The sequence below is a fragment of the Lutra lutra genome, chromosome 6 (genome assembly GCF_902655055.1).
Source record: "Lutra lutra chromosome 6, mLutLut1.2, whole genome shotgun sequence".
Classification (NCBI taxonomy): Eukaryota; Metazoa; Chordata; class Mammalia; order Carnivora; family Mustelidae; genus Lutra; species Lutra lutra.
Genome location: NC_062283.1, coordinates 75,679,501 through 75,704,683, shown reverse-complemented (window position 1 = coordinate 75,704,683; position 25,183 = coordinate 75,679,501). Strand labels below are relative to the sequence as shown.

At 34.6% G+C, this 25,183-nt stretch overlaps 1 protein-coding gene across 3 annotated transcripts in view; it reads left to right on the top strand.

The window, feature by feature from the left end:
- Positions 1–25,183, top strand: part of LOC125102961 (triadin-like) — a 225,679-nt gene that overhangs the window by 74,575 nt on the left and 125,921 nt on the right. For all 3 annotated transcript variants that reach the window (XM_047734647.1, XM_047734649.1, XM_047734648.1), the window contains exon 5: positions 18,942–19,001. In XM_047734647.1, coding sequence (XP_047590603.1) covers positions 18,942–19,001 — 60 coding nt within the window. The remainder of the gene's footprint in view (positions 1–18,941; positions 19,002–25,183) is intronic.

Genomic DNA, 25,183 nt, shown 5'->3' with positions numbered 1-25,183 from the left:
CAGATCCATACAAAGCTGATTATTATTCTCCAAATTATTGCCTTGTTTTATAAAACCAACAGGAAACTATTAAATAGTTGTTAGGGATACTTTTGAAAAAGATGTCAGTGATGTTCATTAGTTAAAACAATCTAAATGATATATGTATTTAAAACCGTGTACCCTGGGGTGCCTGGGTGGCTCAGTGGGTTAAATAAAGAGTAAATGAAACAAGATGGGATTGGGAGGGAGACAAACCATAAGTGACTCTTAATCTCACAAAACAAACTGAGGGTTGATGGGGGGAGGGGGGTTGGGAGAGGGTGGGTGCGGTTAGGGACATTGGGGAGGGTATGTGCTATGGTGAGTGCTGTGAAGTGTGTAAACCTGGCGATTCACAGACCTGTACCCCTGGGGATAAAAATATATTATATGTTTATAAAAAATAAAATTTAAATTAAAAAAAATAAATAAATAAAGCCTCTGCCTTCGGCTCAGGTCATGATCCCAGAGCCCTGGGATGGAGCCCCGCATCAGGCTCTCTGCTCAGCGGGGAGCCTCCTTCCCCCCCCCCCTCTCTCTGCTGCCTCTCTGCCTACTTGTGATCTCTGTCTGTCAAATAAATAAATAAATAAATAAATAAAGCTTTAAAATAAAATAAAATAAAACCAAGTACACTAACTAATGTCTTGAAGGATTACTAAAAGAATTGACTTAAGATCATCCAAATATATTTTTTTAATAATATTACTCACAAAGTTCCATGAGAAAATGGACATCTAAGGAAACATCTTATATATCCTATCTTGGGTATAGAAGCTATGCAATAATGAACATTGGTTGAAGTGGAGTGAAGGAAATATATTTCATTATAATTACTATTTTTTTACTTATAAGCTTTTCCATTTAGTGTCATAGAGGCAATGAGAATTTTAAAGCAATATGTAATATTTTGCAGAACATTTCTAATTATATTCTATGTTTAAAAGTGTATTTTAAGTATTATTATTAGAGAAGAGATGCTATCTATGAGCTTATCCCTATTTTATGATGGATTTTTTTTTTTTAAAGTTTTTTTTTTTTTTTTTGACAGACAGATCACGAGTAGGCAGAGAGGCAGGCAGAGAGAGGGAGAGGAGGAGGAGGCAGGCTCCCTGCTGAGCAGAGAGCCCGATGCAGGACTCGATCCCAGGACCGTGAGATCATGACCTGAGCTGAAGGCAGAGGCTTCAACCACTGAGCCACCCAGGCGCCCCTTATGATGGATTTTTAAAAACATTTTCATATTTAAAAATTGTGCTTTAAGAAGTATGCATTTTTTGGTAATCTAAAATGACAGTGTCCTAAACCATTTCATTTTCATCCATTTAAATGACTTTCTATTGATCTCCTCATGAAATACTTTTCCCTCCCATTCAGATATGTTCAATAATATTTAGCCATTTTACATAACCTAAATTATCAGTCTGTAGTATTGTTTATTTAACTGTCCTGTGTCTTTATGAAGCATTTTATTTAAATGCATTTAAAATGTTAGTTTTATTTGTCCAGTTGCTATTTTCATCGAAATAAAAACTCAACCACCCAGTTATTTATGGGTGGAGTTTGCAGTTCTAAGCTGATGTGGAATGATGGTCTAGTCAAATAATCTCATGGTTGCAGGACTGAGTATTAAACAGATTATTAATATGGATGAAATTTTTGAGTCTGCAATTCTGTGACTTATGTTGTTATATATAAATACAGCTTTAGGGTGTGAGATGTAGTATATAGTGTCTTTGTACATCTTTATTTTTCAGCTTGTCAAAATTTTAAAATAATCTATTCTATTACCAAACACTACATGATGAGCGTCCAAGGCACTGAATCATTATAAAACATTATATTTTATTATATAATTATTCAAAACTTACAGTTATGGAAATCAGCTACCACTGTAAATCTTAGTTGTGTTGTGTATGGTAGGTGCACTTTGATTATTTGGAGTCTCCTGTTGTGTAGCTTCTTCACAGGAAAGTGCACATCACGGATGCTAGTGCCCCACTTTCCAAGGTGTACACAAGTGCCGGTAACTATAAAGGAATGAAATTATATTTATATGTTTTCCTCAAAAAGTTTTGCCTGAAAACACATCTAAATTCATAATAGTACTTCTATTTTATAACATAGAGAAATGGCCTTCACCCATCCTAAAATTGCTAGAATGCTCACCCCAAAGACCAATAGGCCTTTCTACCCAGGCCTGCATACATCTGCTAAAGAAGAATCATGGTGCTGATACACAAGAGCTCTTTTTATTGATGGGAGGGTCTGACACCAAAGATATGGTGGAGTAGAGGAGACTCGAGCAACGATCAGTTTCATTTAATGACTTTGCCTTTTATTTAGCTGCATAATGTGAAAGATCACATTCCTCTTGAGGAAGAGTCCCATGAGAGCAAAGCAAAAAGAATATAGATAAGAAATACTAAAAGCTAAAAATGCCTTTTAAAAATTTAAATGTAAGTAATTCTTTTCATTTATTCTCAATACTTGCTTTCAGGAAGTGCCATTGGCTTGAAAGAGCACTTTGAAACAACCAAAACAGTGTAGGTTACTGATGCTGATTCTTTTAAATATAACTGGGATATTTTCTGAGACAGCCAAACTTTTAAAGATGCATTGACTAAACCCATAGATACCACCTTTCTGTGATACCTTCCAGATTTATTCTGTATTGTTCAAAAAAAAGGAATTTAAAACATACTTTATGTAATTACATTATAAAACATTTAATCTAATTATAGTCAAACCTTTCTATTTCATCTAATGTAAGATGTTTAATATTTTGTATCTCCTATTGACAAAAAAGTCATATGCTATTTGCAGAACCAATTTCCTCTCTCTATATACATATATTAAAGTACATATGCATATATGCATAATACATTATGCACCATTTGTTATTTATATGTATTTTTTACCTCCTATTAATAAAAAAATATAAAACTATATGCTAGCTATTGGTTTTAAATGCATGTATATATATGTAAATGTATATATTTAATATATATTCTCTTTTACTTGATAAGTATACAATTTTAAGATAGCTTACAAAATTACTAAAATTATTTATTTTATATTTGAGTGTTACTTATTTAGTCCCAAAAGCAAAACATTACAATTTGATATCCCCCTCACACATATATTGCTGAAATGTCAAACTCTTTATCATATCTTAGTTTCACAAAGAGTTCAAAATTCTACCTATTTATTACATGACGTTAGTACAAATAAAATAATTTACAATAGAATATTGGTTTGTCTTGTTTTTATAACTTACTTTCTAAAATAAATTTATTATATTAAATCTACCTCATTTTAGTCTTTTCATCTACTTTTAATAACATATCTTCCAGGTGTGTTGCAAAACTTATTCTTTCTTAATAATTGTCTAAAGATGCAAACTAAAATTTTTTTGAATTACAAAACAAAATTACATTTTTTGAGAGAGGTAAATTTGATTTGAGTAAGAGGTTTGAAAACAAAGTCTGGTTTGCCCATTAGCTAACATGACAAAGGTTTTTTATAAATAAAGTGAGTAACATCCAAGGTCTAGATGAAATATACCTAAAGGAAGATGTACATGGAAAGGTACATAAGACAGCATCATTTTTATCCAAAATCATTACCATTTGCAACATTTTGATTTTTCTTCATCCTTTCTGAGTATATTGGTTGGTTACGCAAGGTACTCCTGAGTGAAAGTAGTAAAAATATCTAGCAGTCATTTGGTGGGTCTGATAAAATCATTTTATGTCCAGGAAATTCAGAAAATGAATGACTCTCAGAATAGAGTAACAAACTTTTGTGTGTTTTTCAAATTTTTATTTCCAATGTAACTGAAGAAGTCATTAGTCAGTTACTCAGCTCAGAGATCATTGAGAATAAATTCCTTATTGATTCCCTATGTCATTTTACCATTGCTTAGAAGAAGATTAAAAAAAAATAAATAACATTATCATAATAAAATTGTCATCTCTGTGTATGTGTGGGTGCACGTGTGTGTAGCTCTATATACATGTACATGCATAAATCGTATGTACGCATGTGTGCATACATGTTCATAAGGCTTCTCAACCTTTGTATCTTTAAAAGTAAACAAGGTTATATTTGTCATCTTATCTAATTCCATCTGTAAATCATATTCACAAATACATGAACTAATTAAAGTTGTATGTATCCCATAAAGAGAGCAATGACTTTCCAATAAAATTTAAATTTTGTTTTTCAGGTTTAATAATACTTTAATGAAAATTTGTAAAATATCAACCTTCATATTCTTATAATCATAGGATATGAAAGAAATCCTAAATTTCAAAATATATACTTTTTTTCTAAAGAAGTGGATAGTATGGTCAAGAAAAAAATCCCAATCATAAAAATATATTGTTCTTGAATGAAATTTTATGAGGGAAATGGAATGAAAATATGTATGAATTCAAAAAGAAAAAAGAAAAGATACACAATTTCCAGATGTTAAAAAAGCTTGTTTGTTATTTTAAATCCATAATGTAGAATCTCAAAATATTGTGGTATCATCCATGATGGATGGACCATCATCAGGTCCATCAACCCCATTTTTTTTAAAAGATTTTATTTATTTATTTGACAGACAGAGATCACAAGTAGGCAGAGAGAGAGAGAGAGGAGGAAGCAGGCTCCAGCTGAGCAGAGAGCCCGATGCGGGGCTCGATCCCAGGACCCTGGGATCAGGACCGGAGCCAAAGGCAGAGGCTTTAACCTACTGAGCCACCCAGGCGCCCCATCAACCCCATTTTTTAACCAGATGAAGCAATTTTATTTTTAAAAGTAAAAATTTATAATAATCTATTAATTGTACTTTTTAAACTTATGATAAAAAATTTAGAAGTTATATTCAAAATATAGAAGGAGATACAGTTTCCCAACATTTTCTAAGGTAATGTCAAAGGAAAAATAATTAAAGTTTCTGTAATGAAAATGAAAATTTTGTGCTCTGGATGACCTAAGGATTCCGAATGAGAACAGAGGATGAAGGCCCAAGGTTCCACCATAGTCAATAATCACTTAAATCACCTTAAATAATCACTATTTCAGAGCACTGACATGTTTTATCCCTTCAGTAAATTTGTTTTTCAATAAACCTTTTTCAAGTGTTTTCTACATGCTAAGCATGCTAAGCAGAGGAGAACATATAAGTCTTTGTGTACAGCATTCCCAAAAGTTCACAATGAATGTTTGTTAATAAGATAGTAAATAGGGGCTCCTGGGTGGCTCAGTTGGTTAAGCATCTCCCTTCTGCTCAGGTCATGATCCCAGATTCTTGGGATGGAACCCCACCTTGGGCTCCCTGCTCAGCGGGGAGTCTGCTTCTTTTTCTCCCTCAGCCCCTCCCCAACATTCATGTTTGCTCTCTCTCTCTCTCTCTCAAGTAAATAAATAAAATCTTTAAAAAGTATGATAAAAAATAAATGACTGTAATGGAGATTTCATGTGATATGCCTAATAAAGTTAATTATTCCATACTAATAACAGAATCAATGTAAGATTGCAAATGAGGGGGCGCCTGAGTGGCTCAGTGGGTTAAGCCGCTGCCTTCGGCTCGGGTCATGATCCCAGGTCCTGGGTTCGAGCCCCGCATCGGCTTTCTGCTCAGCAGGGAGCCTGCTTCCTCCTCTCTCTCTGCCTGCCTCTCTGCCTACTTGTGATTTCTCTCTGTCAAATAAATAAATAAAATCTTTAAAAAAAAAAAGATTGCAAATGAGTCAGGACTATCTTATTTAGTATAATGTACTGAAAAAACCTTATTGAAGAGTTTAATGAATAGATGAGTAATTCAGATAATAAGTTAGATAAAATAACTTGGGCATTGCATATTTGATAATGATGAGGTGATCATATACAACCAAAAAAGAGGATGAAAATATGAATAATGATAACTATATTGAAAATGAATAAAGTATCTTGGGCAAAAATAGAAATATAATAAAAATACATAAATTTAATTATTTTAATAATTCATAAATACTCCCAAGTCGAAGCTAATCACAGACTTCCCAACACAGATACAGAGAAGGAGCAATAAAGTGAGGGAGGCAGTGATAGAGGGAGAGAAGGAGGGAGAGAGAGAAAAATCCAGTATTCTTAAAGGAAAGTTAGACATACAGTTCCATGCATAGCAGGTGTTGTTATTTTTCTGTTTCTTTTTCAAACATAAAGTATTGGTTTATCACAAACCTAGTATGATTTTGCTTTCATATTTCTATATTGGTACTTATGTGATGTTAAATTCTCTGTAAGAGAGTACAATTCTTTAGTGGATATAGAGCTTTTTAAATTTTTTGTGCTAACATTTCCAAGTGTAACCTAATGAATATACTTATCTCCTTTTTACAGTTTACTCTTAGTTAAAGCTTGGTCTGTAGTAACTCTGTTTATAAGAATAATCATTACAGCAGTTATGTCCCTTGCAATATGTAATTTTAGAAGGCAATAATGGTCCCCTAACAAGACGTTTATAATGTCATTTTCAGACATCTAGATTTAAAGTTCAGAAAGAATAGTTTTAGTCATTTGGATCTATGCACACTCAGTTTTTTGGGAAGGAAGAACTGTTTTTCAATTTCAGAATAGTGGCCTTACATGTTAAATCATGGCTTGCCTTCTAGGAAAGAACTAGACGCCTCACTATGTTAGGTTAATTTCCTTGCTTCCTAATTATGTGCTCTTTGAAACAAGGATCTGTCCTCAAGTTTGAACAGGACCCAAGTATCAAGGCTGATATTCAGTGAGATTGTACCTGATGCATGTCAACAGCAGAAGAGGTTCTTCTATACTTAGAGCAAAACAAATTACATTCTCCTTATAGTTGTATTTTTAAATTTCCTTAAAGCTCCTTGGCTTGAAAAGAACCCAGTAAATTTAAACTCAGGTCTTTCATTGTGTATTTTTCTCACTTGATTGAAACCTACAATAGCTCTTTGCAGTCAGGGTGAATAAGGAAGAGCCAGGAAATTTGCGCATCATAAATATTCAAGACTTTAGGATTAGGCCATTGAGAAGGTTGTATCACGTCATCAGGAGTAAGATAAATGGACAAGTTTCTGTGCCAGAGATTTCATTGCATCCATCTTTGCTGGCAGCTTCAGTGGCTTACACCAGGCTGAACATTAAGTGCCTGAAAAATATGGTGAGTGAAAAAAGGAGATGAAAGGGAAAGGTGACTCGACTTGTTAAAATTCATAGGCTCAGAATATTGGTTACTAGGTAGGCCCTAGTAACCTTGTTAAATAGATACATTTATCTTTGGACCTCTTCATTTAGCAAGTGTGGATCCAAACTCCACTCCACAGCTGCAGGGCTGCCTTTTGCCTTGGGCTATACAAGGAACCCGCTGCTTTATCTTTTGCCTGTTTTTCTGATTATCAATTAGACCCACAATGGCAGGTGGACAAAGCCCAGGTGGCAGGCTTGGAAGTTGACTCCCAATAACGAAGTCTGAGGTGGCTGAGGTGAAGGAAGATCTGGTCAGTGATCCAGAGAATCACTTCTTCCTGGGGTTGCAGCTGTAGTGAACTCTGGATCCAGTGGGTTAGGCAACTTTTGAATCCTTTTTTTTTTTTTTTAAAGGTTTTTAAAAGTTTGAGAGACAGGCAGCATGAGCAGGAGGAGAGATAGAGAGAGAAGCAGACTGCCCACTGAGCGGGGACTCCAATGTGAGGCTCAGTCCCAGGACCCCTAGATCATGACCCAAGCCAAAGTCAGACACTTAACAACTGAGCCACCCAAGCACCCCCGTGCCTTTTGTATCTTATGCTACTAGGAAGAGCTCATCTCTATCGAGACAAGCAAACTAGAGCCAGGATGATAGGAGGTAAATAATAGCAGGTACAGATAACAATGGGTGAAACCAGAGTCTGAAAGAACATCCCAAAGAAAGCATTGGAATTATTCCTGTGCTGACAAGAAACACCTAAAATGGTTGGGCCAGATTTGAGTTGTCTCAGAGGCACTTCTTATTCACCTTGACGTGGGCGCCAAAATCTGATCTCAGGGTTGCTTCAGTCTTATCTGTAAATCAGATTAGATAAGTAATGGAGAAGTGTATGAGTGAGAAGCTGTTATTCCAGACGCCTTTCTCTCCAGTTATGTAGGTTTCCTTTCTTAAAGTCATAAAAAATGCGGTGTTGGTTGAATACAGATGGCTTAAAGTATTACATCGTCCAGATGATGTATTTTCATTTAGAATGGTTTGTTGAAAAATAAAACAAAATTAAAAAGAAAAGGCAAAACAGAACACTCCCCAGTATTTCTCAACTCTGTGCATTAGATTCAAATGATGGGAGTCCAAAATTGATTTCAATCTGACTTAATGGAAAGGATACTTCAACAGTTCAAGTGACTGAAAGATACAAGAGTAAAACTGGCTTCAGGGATGGCTGGAGACAGGGTTTTTTTGCTGTTGTTGTTGTTGTTCAAGATTTTATTTATTTATTTGACAAAGAGAGAGAGAGAGATCACAAGTTGGCAGAGCAGCGGGCAGAGAGAGAGGGGGAAGCAGGCTCCCCACTGAGCAGAAAGCTCCATGCGGGGCTCTATCCCAGGACCCTGAGATCATGACCTGAGCTGAAGGCAGAGGCTTAACCCATCGAGCCACCCAGGCACCCCGTGGATACAGATTTTTTAATAACATGATTTGTACATCTTCTCTCTTTGCTCCTGACCCTGCTTTCCTTCATCTGCTTAATTCTCAGGCAGACTTTCCTCTCCTATTGGCAATTATGATGGCCAGAAGCGTCAGGCCCAAGGTATTTTACTTCAGCAACTCAGGAGAGAAGGCTGTGCTTTTCCTCAACAATTTCAGACAAAAACAATGTAGTTGATTCATTGGTTTGTATCGAGTAACACACCCTTCTTAGAACCAATCAGCTGGCCAGAGACCTGCAGCAGGCTCTTTGTCAAGATCTAGGGAATAGACCCACCCTTGGGAGTAAAGAGTGGGGTTGGCATCCCCAAAACTCTTGATACTGAGATGGGAAAAGGATTGGTTCCTGAAACTAGAGGAGATATGCAGTTACAATAATGAATTCTAGCAGGTGAGCCACAGATGTCTTTTTAAGATGGAACCCCAGATCCCTTCCCACTTCAGATTTACCCAGCCAGAATCTCCAGAGGTCAATCCTTAAGCAGTTGTATTTTCAAAACCTCCTCCATGTGTTTCTAACTCTCAACCTGGGTGAGAACCATTGCAACCCAAATGATTAATTCTATAAATGAGTGATTTTATGCATTGTGACACCAGGAAGGGAGAGAGTCAAAGTGGATAATTACACTTATTATTTATACATAGTGACTGCTCTTCTATATAAATTTACCATTAAAAAAATACCAAACCATGAATAACAAAATGCAAACTAGATTAATATCACAGTCACATTGCCCTAGACTATTGGAATAACTATTGACAATTGATGCTCATCAGCAGAACACATCAACATTTTAAACGTAATTGAGATAGACTCGAAGAAATATGATGAGAAGATATTTGCATTGGTTCCCCTTCTGTGGTTAACCTGCTATGGTTAAGTCACTTAACCCCAGTGGCTATCAGTTCTCACATCCATAAAGGAAAGAGGCTGGATTTTACTGATGTCCAGGTTCTTTCTAGCTATAATATTTTGATTAAATTGTGATGTCATATATTAATACTTTTACCAAGAATTTTGTCTGGACTACAGCTTGCAACTCAAAGTATGCTCCAAGCAAGCAGCATAAGCATCATCTGGGAGTGATTTAGGAATGCAGAACCAGGCTTCATCCAGACCAAATGAATCAAAACCTGCATTTTAGGAAGATCCCCAGGCAACTTATTTACACATTAAAATTTGAGAAATGTTGGTCTAGACAGTGGTTCCTACTTCTGACTGTGGTTCTGAAATCACCGGAGAGCTTATTTAAATTGGATACCCCTAAAAGTTTCCTCACCACAAGAGACTAATTGATTAAGTTTGGGCTGTAGCTCAGGAATACATTTTAATATCTCCCCAGATGACTCTTATGTACAGCCACATTGATTTTGTCTGGTATATCATCAAATATGAAACACACATTCAAACACAGCCCAAAACATCATCCAAATCCATAAAGTCCACCATTGATTATCTTATAAAAGCTATTGTTTGTTATCATATCCTTTCCACCTCATCCTGGCTTATGAACACATGGGAAAAAGTATCTCATTTTATAAATGGAGAAAATACAATTCAAAGAAGAAAAATTGATTAATCTAAGATTGCTAAGTTAGTGACAAAAATGAGGTTGGAAAGTTATCATCATATTTATTTTGAAATTTTTTTGTAGAGGTCAAGACTATCTGGTGTTGCTACTGCTATTTTTCTTGATGAAGTTGAGCTTATTTTACAAAACTCTACCAAGTAACCAAATCTAACAAAATTAAGGTCCAAACATCTTTATGTTTATGGGATTCGACATCCCTGAAGGACAGACACTCTTCTTGATTATTTGTCTATCACTATATCTGAAGTGTATGCTGACTTAATCACAAACACTAGGTAGCTTTGAGGGAAAGAAAATATTCCTCTTTATTGATGGTCAGTAGTGTGCTTTCCTCAAAATTTTATAACTAGAACAGAAAAATTATCAGAAAAATCATAGAAAATATAAATACCTACACATCATTTAGAATGTTTCTCTAAAATATTGAAAATTTAATACAATATTTTCCCGTAACAATCCTTACTTAGCCACTAAATAGATAACTAAATAGCCACTAAATAGATAACTAGACTTGCTTGGTTATTCATCATAATTAGACTTTTGTGTCCTAATCACAGCTGACAAAATCTTACAAATCGAGATTCTATGTTCAAACGAATGACTTGAATTTTCAATATTAAAATAAGAAAAATTGTAAAAAGGCATTTCATATTGTCTACTGCTTTGATATGTATAGAGAAAATACAATGATAAAAAGCATTCACTGAAATCCACAATACTCATTATAATTTAATAAACTTGGTTGTTAAATCCAAGAATCAGGATGGTTGCCTTGGTGACAGAGATTATCTTTTTAACTTCTTGAGTCTGTCATTTTAAAATCTTGAATTGATAATATTTTAAATTTGTTAACAATGTCTTATGTTAATCAAGAAAAATTGTATGCTTTAAATTGGCCATGTTAATCCTAAGTGAAATTATAAATTAATTATTCAACAATAAGCTTTGTTATAAGTAGATAAAAACTATTTATCATAAGTAAAATACATGCAACATACAAAGTAACTCAGAAAGACTTCACTAAAAAATAAGGTCATTCTTAGGAATCATTTAGCACAATCTATTTTACTATGTCCTATTGATTACTGCTGTTAGTGACCCTCCCATTTTTAAGTGCCATAGCCTGTCTTCCCAAATTGTATTTGAAAGTTGATCTCGGAGTCTTGAGGAAATCTGTTGATCTATGATTACCGCTGGAACTGTAGGAGACATAGAGTTAAGATGAGTATATATTGATAAAATTAAATAGTGCAAAGATGAAGATGGAGAATCAAGACAATGAAATGAATCTTCACTTCTAATTTGGAGAAGTTTTAAAGATTTTTGTCCATTCAATAATTATATATTCCTATGGTAATACAGAATACACTGTGAGAACCAGAGAATTCTCCCTTACACCCAAAAGTTCCATTTTAAGCTACCAAAAGGATCACTAAAATCTATATTTATCTTCTCAGGTGTCCAGCATAAATATGTATAACAGATGCCAAAATTTCATTATTTCTATATATAAAATACCATAAGTATATATTCAGACAAAGAAGAATGCAGATGATCATTGAAATACCATATGCCTCAATAGGGAATATTAGAGAGCCGCAGTAGTATCTAACACGAAGAACCAAGGGTATAGAAATTTTGGACCCCTTCCTTTAAGCTATGTTAAGTTGCATGTACTATTTTCAAATCTTGCTCCCAATTATTTCTAATGAAATAGACATGATATTTAATTGTCAACATTTTATTACAAGTATAATATATTCAATTCAGAGTTGTCTTACGTTTTATATAAATGTCTATGAGAAGTTTTGAAATACGGCAAAGTGTACTTTGTAACACTAAATTAGTGTTAGTACTAGTATTGAGTACTGTTATTTAAAGAAATAACAGTACTCAATACCCTTACTTTGATTATTATATAGCTTTTCAGTGTTCCAGAAAGACGTTATAAAAAAATCTAATTTTTGTACAAGTGTTGCAGCTTCAGAATAACTTTCACAAATTATTTTATTTCCGCAAATAGTAAAATTCTGCAACTTTACCCAGGATTTCTAATAACAGGTAAAAATGATTAGAAATGCAACATTTTACTTTCTCAAAATTTTCAACTATACTTATTTTAGTACTTAAATCAAGAGTAGATTAATAAAGAACAGGTGAGATATGATCCACTATCACTTTCTATGAGCTTTTAAGTCATAATCCTACCTAAATATTTATTTTTAAAATTTATTATATATTTATCAAATGGTTAGTATGTGATAGCCATCATTGCTGTACACTCAAAATTTAATGTGGAACAGAAAAGACGTAACTCTTGACCTCATCAAATTTAGAATTTAGTGAGAGAGACAAGTAATAATAATAATAACCAATGTTTACAAGATGCTACTTGACAATCAGGTGCTATTCTAAATTCTTTACATTTTAACTTATTTTAATCCTTCTGCAAATCTATGTGGGAGATATTATTAAAAACTTCATTTTGAAGAAATGAAGGTAGTATAGCTAGTAAGTGAAGGAATCGGATTTCAATTGGGTAGATGGATTCTAGCATCGATTATCTTAAATACTAAGCTGTATTTCAACACATGTCAGAGATAACTATATTTTTGTAGAGTTCTGTTAACAAATTATCTATGTCTAATTCTCCTAACAAAATGCATATTTTAATTTTATTAGAATAGCATAGATTTATGACATCTCTCATATGATAATTGTTATAATAATCATTTAATGATTATTGCAATGCAGAAATAATGAAAAATCTACATATTACTAATTTTCACTTATTTTCAGGAACATACTAAATTATTATATCTACACTTCTTGTTTCCCAGTACTTCACATGTCTTCAGAGACATTGGCCTCTAACCTCATTGCTTATTTGGTTTTGGACTTTAGAAAAACAGCCTAGTGAGGAAGATATACTTCTTTGTTATCTTCGCTGAGTTACAAAGCATAAAATCCAAAGTTGAAATTCTCTGAGTTCCTTAAATGAAAGAAATTTTTAAAGGCATTTAAAGCCTAGTGTGATCAAGTTTTCTAATGACTTCAAATGGTTTTAGTTTTAGAGTGGGAGATGAATAAAAGTAAGAATCTAAAAAGGGAGACATTATTTTTTTTTCCACATCTCATCTTCATTCGTACTTCCCTGTACATCTGGAGAAAAGCAGTAGAGGAAAATTAGGAGTAGTGAAAAAGTTTGGAATATGCTTGCCACGTACTATGGAAATAACTTGCCCATTCTGTAAATCTTTTAGTGCCCTTACCCCATTTCCAACACAGTAAACATCAGTGGAATAATGCTTGACTCTTCTTAGGCAAGGTAACCAATTAACTCAGTAGAAAAAGGAATTTCCTTTTGCCTCCTGACACATTGAGATAGTTGTCATGCTTTCTCCATGATATTTTTCCCATCTCCAATTCTCAAAATTCAAATATAAACTTGTATCCTTAAGGGCCTGTGGGCGTTCTCACATTAGGATCAAGATGCTTTGACCTCTGTGCCTTCTAAGTCACAAAACTATCTTTAAGGTTTACCAGTTACCAAAATGGCTTGTGATTTCAACTGACATCTGGTGCTGAGACTTATTATGTCTTCAGATCCATTGGACGCTAATCTAATTGCAATGCACATACATTTGGAGGTAAACGGTGCCTGCTTTGACCTTCCTTGTCCCTTGTATCCAGGACTTGTGCAGGTTTAAGTGAACTGTTCTTAAAGAGTGTCATGCTGTTAAATGCAATTTTATGCAAGTATACATTTTTGTCCTATTACCAAAAAATGGAGTTATTTACCAGTCTATGGAAAATATTAAACACACTAATTTAAATATAATATAGGAAATTTTATTTTTCTTGGAAGTTTGTTGAAAGCCATAGGGCAATAAAGCTCTAGTGACTTGAATCTTTCAGTGACTTGAATCTTTTAAAATTTAATTTTACATTCTTATACAAATGGATCTTAGCTGGAAAGAGCAGTTGAGAGGAACAAATCAAACATCATCTGCTTATGAGAAAAATATCCTTCTGAAGTCTAAATTGGTAGCACATTGTTACTCAGTTGGACAGGAGCCCGAATGGTTATCATTTCCTGGCTCAAGTGTAAGCAGACAGAAGTGACTCATGTGCTCAGGCTTCACTGGATTCTTCAGGCATCTGATGGCCACAGGCAATAACGCTAGTCATAGAATCCAATCCCCAAAGAAAATGCGACGTTGCAATAAAACATGCAGAAAGAGATTGAATTTATCCTTAAGTTTGAATCACAAGAAATAGATTTCCTTTGTCTTCTCTCAGCAGAGAAATGCAGGTATGTGTATGCCTTTACAAGGTTAGCTGTATAGTCTACGCTTGCTGCTATAGAAATACTGATGGTCTTCAAGGGATCATCAGTTAAAAGATTAGTTGATGATGTTCCCATCGAAATAAGTCTGTGTAAGTCATCATATTTCACTGTGGGTTGTAAAGATTTTATTTTGTATGTGTGCATGTGTGTTTATTTTAATCCATGACCCTGCTGCCCCTTGCGAGAAACATAAGAAGATCTGCCAAAAGCAATGAGGCTGTCCTTTGTATGACGCTGAAGTACAGAATCAGGGAAATAAAATATTAGGACCTTAGTCTTGAGATTGGTCTGAGTTACAGAACTGTGTTGTGTCAGTTCCATAGAGTAAAAAACAAATACTCAGAAATACATTGCCATTTTTTCAGTCTAATTCTTTAGTTTAATTTATTTTTATTTTTTCTTAAGGAAAACTTATTGTGAAGTATAGCCAACATGTTGAGATTCGCCTTCCTCTGTTAGGTTACCTCCATCCTAAGGGTTTTGAAAATGGTGGAGGCAATGCATACCCCCCACCCCGCCTTTTCATGAGTGATGTTCTTGATTCCAATCTTGTTGAGATTTGTCTTTTGGATTCCTGTTCATTTCAATTCTGGTCACAATCTAGAGCTCATTCCCTTCTGATAAGAGCTAGAGTGGGGCTCCTGGGTGGCTCTGTTAGTTAAGTGTCTGCCTTTGGCTCAGGTCATGATCTCAGGGTCCTGGGATGAACCTCCGCATTGGGCTCCCCACTCTGCAGGGAGCTTGCTTTTCCCTCTCTCCTTCTGCCTCTGTCTGCCACTCCCCCTGGTTGTGCTTTTTCTCTCTCTGTCAAATAAATTAATTAATTAATTTAAAAAAAAGAAGAAAGAAAGAAAGAGCTAGAGCTAAAGGGTGCCCAGGTGGCTCCTGCTGTTCTCCTTATGTCTGTTCTCTGATCTGAAAACTTCCTTGCAGGAAACACAGCCATTGACCAACATAGGTTGTGTAGTACCACAAACCACTACCCCATCCAGTGAATTTCTCAAGAAGAAGTTAGGCTAGGAAGCTCTGACAGGATTACCAAGCGAGGATGGTTTTTCACACCTGAACTTGCAGAAAGTCCTAACTCAGGTCTGATCCTCCTGTAGGAGCTGTAGAACCTCCGTTTTGCTCTTCTGAGTGGCCAACAGATGTCTGCAGAACACACACAGACACATACACACGCATACACACACATATGCCTACCTCTAAAGGAAAAATATTATTCTAAATGACAATTTCAAAGCCTTCTTGTCTCGCAAGGAATAGAGCATATAATGTAAGCTTTTAATTTAGAAAATTTCATCCCATTTCTGCATTTGAATCAACCCTTACGAGGAGTAAGAAATTATCTCTTAAAGGTGACTCCCTTGGCATATCCAAAGATTCCTCTACATCTCTGGCGTGTTACTTGCTTTATTGCCTTGAGTTATACAAGGCACCAATCTTCTCCACAGCCTCTGTTGTTCTGAATAGAAGGGAGGAAGTAAGACAGGGAAATTTTGAATTCGCTTTTTCACTTGTGAAAGATTTAACCCTGTGGATGACCTAAGGTTTTAAAAAGGTCATCTGCCCACTTCTAGGACTAAACCAGCACTAATAGTAATATAATGTGACCACATATGAAACTTAAAATTTCCACGTAGCCACACGTTTAAAATGTAAAAAGAGTAATATGAAATTAATTTTAATCCTGTGTCTTATTTAACCTAATCAGGGTGTCAATGAGGGCTCAACCAGAAAAAGAGTACCAGTAGAAGATGATGCAGATATATTTGTGTATTAAGAAATTCATTACAAGGAATTGACCTATGTGATTGTGGGGACTGGCTGAGCAAGTCAGAACATGCAGGACAGCAGTCAGGCAGGGAGAACCACAGGCAAACTTGAATCCATGGGCAGAGATGAAAGCTTTCATCCCCAGACAGAATTTCTTTCCTCTCTCTGGGAAACCTCATGATCCAGAATCATCTGCTTATTTTAAGTCTATGGATTAGGGATTTTAATTATTTCTGTAAAATACCTTTACAGCAAATCCTAGATTAGTGTTCATTTGAATGACTTGGGACGGTAATCTAACCAAGTTGTCACACAAATAAAATAATCACACTAAATATGTCTAAAATCATATCATTCTAATATGTTATTAATGTAAAATCATTAATGAAATATTTTACATTCATTTTTATACTAAATCTTCATAATCCAGTGTATACTTAGACTTACGGCACATCTCAATTTGGACGAGCTACATATCATGTCCTTAATATGCACGTAAATCCTGCGGCTATGGCCTAGGGCAGTATAGGTCTAGCTAGTGAAGGGGATTAACCTGGTTATCTCATATTCATAGACAGTTCTACAGATATAGATTCTTTTTTTTTTTTTACGATTTTATTTATTTACTTGATAGAGATCACAAGCAGGCAGAGAGGCAGGCAGAGGTGGGGGAAGCAGGCTCCCAGCTGAGCAGAGAGCATGATGTGGGGTTCGTTCCCAGGACCCTGGGATCATGACCTGAACTGAAGGCAGATGCTTTAACCCACTGAGCCACCCAGGAGCCCCCAGATATAAATCCTGTGTGTGTGTGTGTGTGTGTGTGTGTGTGTGTGTTAAACAAGGCTTGTTAGTTAGCTTTATTGTCTATAGCCTGTAAGATACAACTTTACAGTGCCTTTGCAAATAGGGCGTGTTTCTTTAAAAACAAATCAAAATTTTCTTTACATATATCTCTATATGATAATTTACAGTGCAACACTATTCGTTTCATAATTTTAGGAGTACTCTAGAAACCAAGAACACAGGATAAGCAAGAGAAATACTGTCATGAACCAGCTGAGCATTTTCTTGGGGGCTCATTTTTGCCATACAGGGGGCATTTGGCAATGTCTAAAGACACTTTTCATAGTCATGACTAGGGGAGAAGCTACGTGCATTTAACAAGTAGAGGCCATGGACACTGCTCAGTACTAGAGCTTGCACAGAACAGCCCACCCTACCCCCAAATAATGATTCACCCAACTCAGAAAGGTTTGATATTACCATCAGATATCTGGAACACATACAAAAACACAACACGGAGCAGAATCTGGAAACCTATGGAGAAGAGATTTAAAAAAAAAAAAAAATGACAAGAGAAGCCAAAGAATGGATTCCTCTGGGTTTTGAAGATCTTTCTTTGAAACTTGGAGAAATTTTATCAGAGATTTGGTTAAGTATCTTAACTCTTTTTTATCTCTATTGCCATAGCAAAGTCAGGGATGGGATAAGGGTGCCGGAGTGCCCTGTAAATAGTGTGATGAGAGATTCATGGGGCAGGCAAGGAGGCAGTTTTCACAGTGATGGTTACCTTCTTAGCAGGTGAAAGTCACTGTCTTTTCCGAAGACACTTAGGAATTTCCAACGGGTGGTCTTGATTTCAGACTTCTGGAAAAATTACAAAAATGCAAATTCATATTTACAAATGGAGAATTTAAAATGTGTACAGTGATTAGCACCATCTCAAATCATCTGTGAAATAAAGTTGTGATAAATAAATAAGTAAAATTCATTAGCATTTTTCTAAGAAAAACCACGCTATTAAGATTAAGTCACTTTTCAGAGGTAGTAATCATATTTGTAAACTCTAATATCTAATTTAGGTCTATCCAAATTAACTGCAAATTCACAATTAGCTTTATTTTCCAAGCCTTGGCAATGTATGTATACTGAAGCTAGCAGCAAATTAAATATATTTGTTAAAACCTGATATTTAGAAAAAAATGTAACAACTGACTTATTCCATGAAATGTGTGCTATCTGCATGCAGTAATTATTGGTTAAATGCAATGCCAAATTCTGATTATAAACATAGCTTAGAGTCAATACTTCTGAGATGTATTTCCTATTAGGTAGTTACAGTTCATTTCACAAATTCTTAATTTAATATGTAAAAATGAAATCTTCCTCAATCTAAATGACATTCTTACTAAGGATTCTTAATTGTATTGAGAGTAATTGAAATAAAACATAATTATAGTTTGTGATCAATTTTAGCACTGAAAATGGTGACAACATATCCCCATTTATGTAAGTTTTTAGGCTTTTTCAAATAACACTAATTTTGAGGTAAATCCAACTTTTTTCCTTATTTCAATAAATGAGTGATTTATTTAGCAATATGTTACGATGACTTTTTTGATTTAGGAAAAATTTAGACTTCATGGTAGAATTTTAAAGTTTAGATCATAGCAATAGTTTACATTTTGTACATTTTCAAGGAGAGTTTTTTAAATTATAAATTCTGTATTTTTCCTAGAAATACACAAAGATAAGACTGAAAAGCAGGAGAAACCTGAAAGGAAAATACTAACTAAAGGTAACTGTTTAATTTTGTGTTTATCCTTATTTTTATTTAGAATATATATTTTGTGTACTGACATGAAAGAAAGGAAAATTTTCATGTGGCATTTTCCCTTGTTTTAACATTTTTGATCATGTTTAAATGAGTACCTTTACTTCTCAGGTAATTCCAGGTATAAATATATAAGTAGTATTTAATTGTTGGAATCAAAGTGACTTCAAAATCTGTGGCAATGTTTAAATTATTTACAACAGGTTTTTCCTTATACGATAGTACTGCAAATATAACTGTTGATTTACTAGTAAATACTTTTCATCTTTGAATATGTTACGTAATAAGTCAGAGTTCAATTTTTTTTTAACCTTGAATTTTTTATGCCATGCAGTACCTTTAAAATCATTGGAACAGAAATACAGTCATTATATTGCCTCCCTACAGACTGCTATGGCCCCACAGTTTTCGTATATAGCCTCAAGGGGTACATGGACAGTGACAACATGATGATTAATATTCCTTTCAACTCAACTGAATCCAGTAACTGCAATCTTGCATTAGAGGCATATTAATAATGGCCAGCATTATCTTGCTCATTTTATAAGCATCTCTTTTCTAGGAGTGGCCCTTGTAGTCATAAAACTTTAAAGAAACCTATAGGAATAAGACTGACGATTCACAGACCTGTACCCCAAAACAAATAATACATTATATGTTAATAAAAAAAAAAAGAAAGAAACATATAGGAAGCAAGAGATTTCAAAGGGATAGATTTCTAAATAATTCTCAGGATTCCCCAAATGATCAGCCTCGCATGCTTTTTAAGTGAGGGCAAAAATTAAATTCTCATAATTCCATGTCACACAAATATCTGTTCTGGACAGAATTTGAAATAATTTTTTTTCTGGATAGAAATTGAATCTTGTCTAATACTTATTATGCTGAAACTCATTAATGTAAAATCACCTGTAATGAAGACCAAAGTTGCAAATAGTTTTCAAATAACAGAAGTTCTACTTAACCCTAAATTATACCAATATGTGAATATATTAAAATGCCATTTTAATATACTTGATGTACTTCCTTTTTGTGAAGAGTTTAAGTCAATCTGCAATATTATGTTTTTAATCCTAATGTTCGAGTTTGCGCCAGATTGATCAGCCACTCCTTACACAATCGGGGACAGTGAAACTCACTCAGTTGAAACCTATTTATATTTGTACTTAGGGAACTAATGTCTTCTTACTGTTCCCTTTCCTTTTTTTGGCCCCCAATTCCTTTGGTCAGGGAAATTGGACACAGCTCTTGGGTATGGATTAACTAAGCTGGCCATGACTGAACTGGCTATGTGTTTCAATCTGCTGGAGGTTAAACAGAAACTCAACTGGTTCCACATGGTTGGAGTCTCTGCTGTTCTATCTTACAGACTGTACTATTAATTTAATAGCAACGCTTCTGGAGTGGATGTGGTGATGCAGATGGCACCATTTGCATTTTAGACCTGGCTCTATTAGAATCCTGCTGTTAAAGACTTTGAGCAGTGGGCTGTAGAGTGGGCTTATTAAACTAGTGAGTCTTGCATAATTAAAACAGTGAATTTGGCTGAAGTTTAAAATAAATTTCTCAAAGTCTGGGTTAGAAATTAGTACCTGAATATATTCCCCGAATAGACCAAATATATTTTGGAAAGTGAATATTTCACAAGAAAGAGAAACCGGAGCTTCAACTGTTCAAGACTTAAACAAGTTTTAGAAGTACTTCTTCTTTCCCTATTTTTATGTGTCAATATGAATGAAAGGGTCCATTTTACTGCTTGCTTTCCTCATCCAGGTGGAATAAATGCCTGCTTTTATATCCAGGTAGTTCAGTGAAAATAAATGTGGTTTTAAAACCATTCACATATGTAGATGAAGATGTTTTCTATATGCTACATTTCATATCAGTCATGGTTATATATGATGGATATTTAGGAATTTAAATTCTTATCAAAATATTTGAACTCTTATAAGATAGGACAGAATATATCCAAGGTATTATTTGTGATGGTTATAGACATGCCAACAAATATTTGAGCCTGGGAAGTTGGTAAAAACTAAAAATAAGAAAAAAGTAAAAAAGCTGGTGAGTACTGGTGAAACTGGGGGAGATAAAAATTTTGGTAGCCATAGAAGCTAGATCACACTCTATTCTCTCTCTCTCTCTCTCTGTTTTTCTCCTTTAAGGTATTCATATGGTATTTGAACAGGTTTTAGGAGTGTGCAGTCTTTTGGAAAGCCTTGGAACTCTACATGTAGATGATTTACTCATCAAATGGAATACAGAAAACCATAATATGTATAGACCTAGAGAACATATATCTCCAAAATCTTTTTTTTTTTAATATTTTTTTTTTTGTTTATTTGAGAGAGATAGCAAAAGAGAGCACAAGCAGGGAGCCCAACATGGGGCTCCATCCCAGGACTCTGGGATCATGACCTGAGCTGAAGGCAGATGTTTAACCGAATGAGCCACCCAGCTGTCCCCCACAAAATCATTCCATATAAATACACTATCTAATGCTAATTCATTTTTAAAGTGTCAACGAATCAGTTTTGATCCCCACTTTTCATAACTTTATAGTTATCACCTTATTTAAATGATTTTAATTCATGAAGCTAACGTAACTTTTATTCCTATTTTTTCCACCTGTTCATTTTATCAGATGGTTTTCTTAAGGGAAATATACCAGTTTTATGGAACTGAGGAGCAAACCCTTTAATTCTTAAACTGGTAATAAGTACTTTGGTTTTAAGGTATAAGCTCTGACATGTTAGTTAATGTTTACCTTTTAATTAACCTTGGTTTTTACTTACATAAAAGAAATTGTAATTTATTTCATAAATATGATCACAGTAATGTCCATACTTGTGACCTTAAGTTGAATTAAGACATCAATTCAGTGGACTATTACATTTGTTTAAAAGAAACTTACAGCCACATTTTAACTTTTCTTGGATCACCAAGATGCCATTTACAGAGTTGTTGCTGATATAAATGGCCCTCGTGAGTAGGGAGAATTCCCTCATGCCAGAGGAGTTGTAGGCACTGAGTATTTCCTGTGGCAGAAGTTAATTGGAAGAATGCTCATTCCATTCCAAGGTGATGGTTTCTAATGGAAGATTTTATAGCTTAAAATGATTTTCCAGAATATACTCATATTTAAAGCCAAATATTTTAGAATATATTTCTGTCTAACCTCTAAGAACTAATTTCCAGATGGAGATGAGTAAGGCAGTCTAAAGACCGCAGCCCATGAGTAATTCAGATGAAGGGATGATCATTGTGGAATGCAGAGCCACATGTCAAATGACAAGAAATATTGGTCAGAGTCTCATCTGGCAGTCCACAGTTTGGGCATCCTTCATAGGTATAAATAACTACGTATACATAAGCTTTAGAAGAAAAGATATACATTCATTGTAGGGAATTCTAGAAAGTAGTGCTATTTGTCATAAATAAAAGGTCTGAGTTATGGTTGTTAAAGACTATTTCCCTGACTCAAGGTAAACACTCAGACATGTTTATTCAATAAGTAAGCTAGGAGCATATTGTATGATTTTGACAAAGAAGAATGTCACCATTATTATCCTACTTTTAGAAATGTCTTGGATCAACCAGTTTGAGTCAGAACCCAAAATTAGGAATTACTGCCTGTGTACCCAGGACAAATTAACTCATTTTTGTTGTCTCTGTTTTCTCATATGTAAAATGGGTATGATACAGTTGTGAAGATTAAGTGATTATGAAATGTATATGTGAAATCATTCAAAGAATTCTTGGCAAATTTTAATTTCAACTGTAACTATCAGTCAGTTAACTAGTCTTCTTAATCACTAGTAGTGATTAGGTCAGTGACAATCCCTTGTGGATTTCTTATCTGCGCTATTTCTCATCCTGTATTTGGGAGCACTTGGCATCCTTCTGAGCATTGGCTGAAGGAACTTAAGATCTGTCATCCCAAGATTCTGTAACATGACACTAAACTACCTTTATTGTCACTTCATCCCTGTATTTGTGCCTTCCTTCCTAAAAATATCTCATACAAGCGTTTATCTACTACGAAACAAATACTGTACTTAATCTATGCTTTCTAATGTTTCACTTAATCTTCATGGAAGAATCCAACTTGGTAGGTATAATCCCATTTAAAGCTAGGAAAACTGAGGTTTATCTGAACTTAATGATTTTTCTCCATGTCTCATATTTATTAAGTTGTAGAGCCAAATTTTAATCTCAGATTTCTTTAATTTAAGAACACGTGGCTTTCCCACTATACCTTTCATCTCATTTCCTTCCTTCTTTTTTGCTCCACTGTGTCTAAGTCTCTATAGCAGAATTTTCTCACAGCTGGAGAATCTTGAATTGTTCTCTGAACCCCCGTGGTTAGGACTTTGTAATCTGCTGATCAACTTCACTGATCTGCTTGTACTTCCCTAGAGCCTGGATTTGTCTTGCTTGATGGCTTCCCTGCATAGCAGGCATGGTATACTTAATAAAATGTATCCACCTCTAAATCTCCTCGCCATTGTTGCTACACTTAACAAAATAAGAAATGAGACCTGACAGTACTTATTCTTTTGGTAGAAATGCCAAACAGCATGTCATGGGTGTATTAGTTTTCTGTGGTTGCTGTAACAAATTGCCAAAAATGTGGTGTCTTAAAACAATAGAAATTTATTATCTTACAGTTCTAGAGGCCAGAAATCTAAAATCAGTTTCACTGGGTCCAAATCAAATTGTCGTCAGAGCATAACTACCTCAGGGGCTCTGGGAGAGAATCTGTTCCTTGCCTCTTCCAGCTTCTAGGGCTGCTGTACTTCTTGGGTTGTGGATGTATCACTCCAGTCTCTGCTATCGTGGTCACAGTGCCTTCTCTTCTGTCTTCAAATCTTCCTCTGACTCCCTATTATAAAGATACATGGGTTTGTATTTAGGGAACCCATGGATAATCCAGGATAATCTCCCTATCTCAAGATCCTCGATTTAATCACATTGCCTTTTTTTTTTTTTTTTTTTGGTCGTGTATTGTAACATTCACAGATTCCAGGGATTAAGACATGGATGCACATTTAAGGGCCACTATATATACCACTGAGCTACTCTTTAACAAGAGTACTAGAAAGGACTGGTAGCTAAATACAAAATATAAGTATTTAAGGGTAGGAATCACAGAATGGGAAAATTTACCAAATTTATTGTAGCAACATTGTCATAAGAGTTTTTATAAAACTTTAGCCACCAGCATAGCCAAAGTTAGGTGTAAAATTATTATTAGGGAATTCAGGGTTGGAGGAAGTTTTCAGGTTTCATTGTTTAGGGGACCAGAACTAATTGGAATAATTCTACTATTTTTGGTTTATTTTAGGAAGCCAGATATTTATTCATTTGTTTCTTTTTGTTTTTTTCCTGATGAGAATATGTAAGGAGTTTAGTCATATTAGAAGTAGGATAACGTTTATGTGTGGCCAAGACAGTGACATAATTTCCTTAAGATATTATAATATAAACTCATTAAAAATTCATACTCAGTGTGCATGTACTTTAAATCAAAAACTTGAGAATGACCTGAATACCTCAAGTATTTTTATATTGGATAATCTCTTCACATTTCATCTAAAACATCGATTAATTAAGAGCCCAAGTGGTTAATTAATTTTGATATTTGAGAAGACTAAAGAAGTAGAATGTGAAAAGTCTCTAGACCCTCGTACACAACTCTCATCTGACGTAACACGGATAACTAACAGACTTCTTTCACTCAGTGTATTTGAAGCCCACATTAATTTCCATTGCACAGAATGTCTTCATCCCTCTCTATTACTGGTCACAATAATAGATATCACTATCCACCCAGGCTATTCAAGCTGCAGAAGGAGGGGTTGTTGTTGCCAGGGGTGATATGGACTTGATGGACTTCAGAATCATCTGGATAGTTTAAAAAATATACATACATATATAATATTTAATATAATATGTAATATATTTAATAATGTAATTCAATATAATATATTTAATTTAATATTATATATATATTTCTACCAAAAGAATAAGTACTGTCAGGTCTTGTTTATTTTGTTAAGTATAGCAACAATAGCAAGGAGATTTAGAAGTGGATATATTTTATTAAGTATACCAGGCCTGCCATATATATATGGCTGAAATGG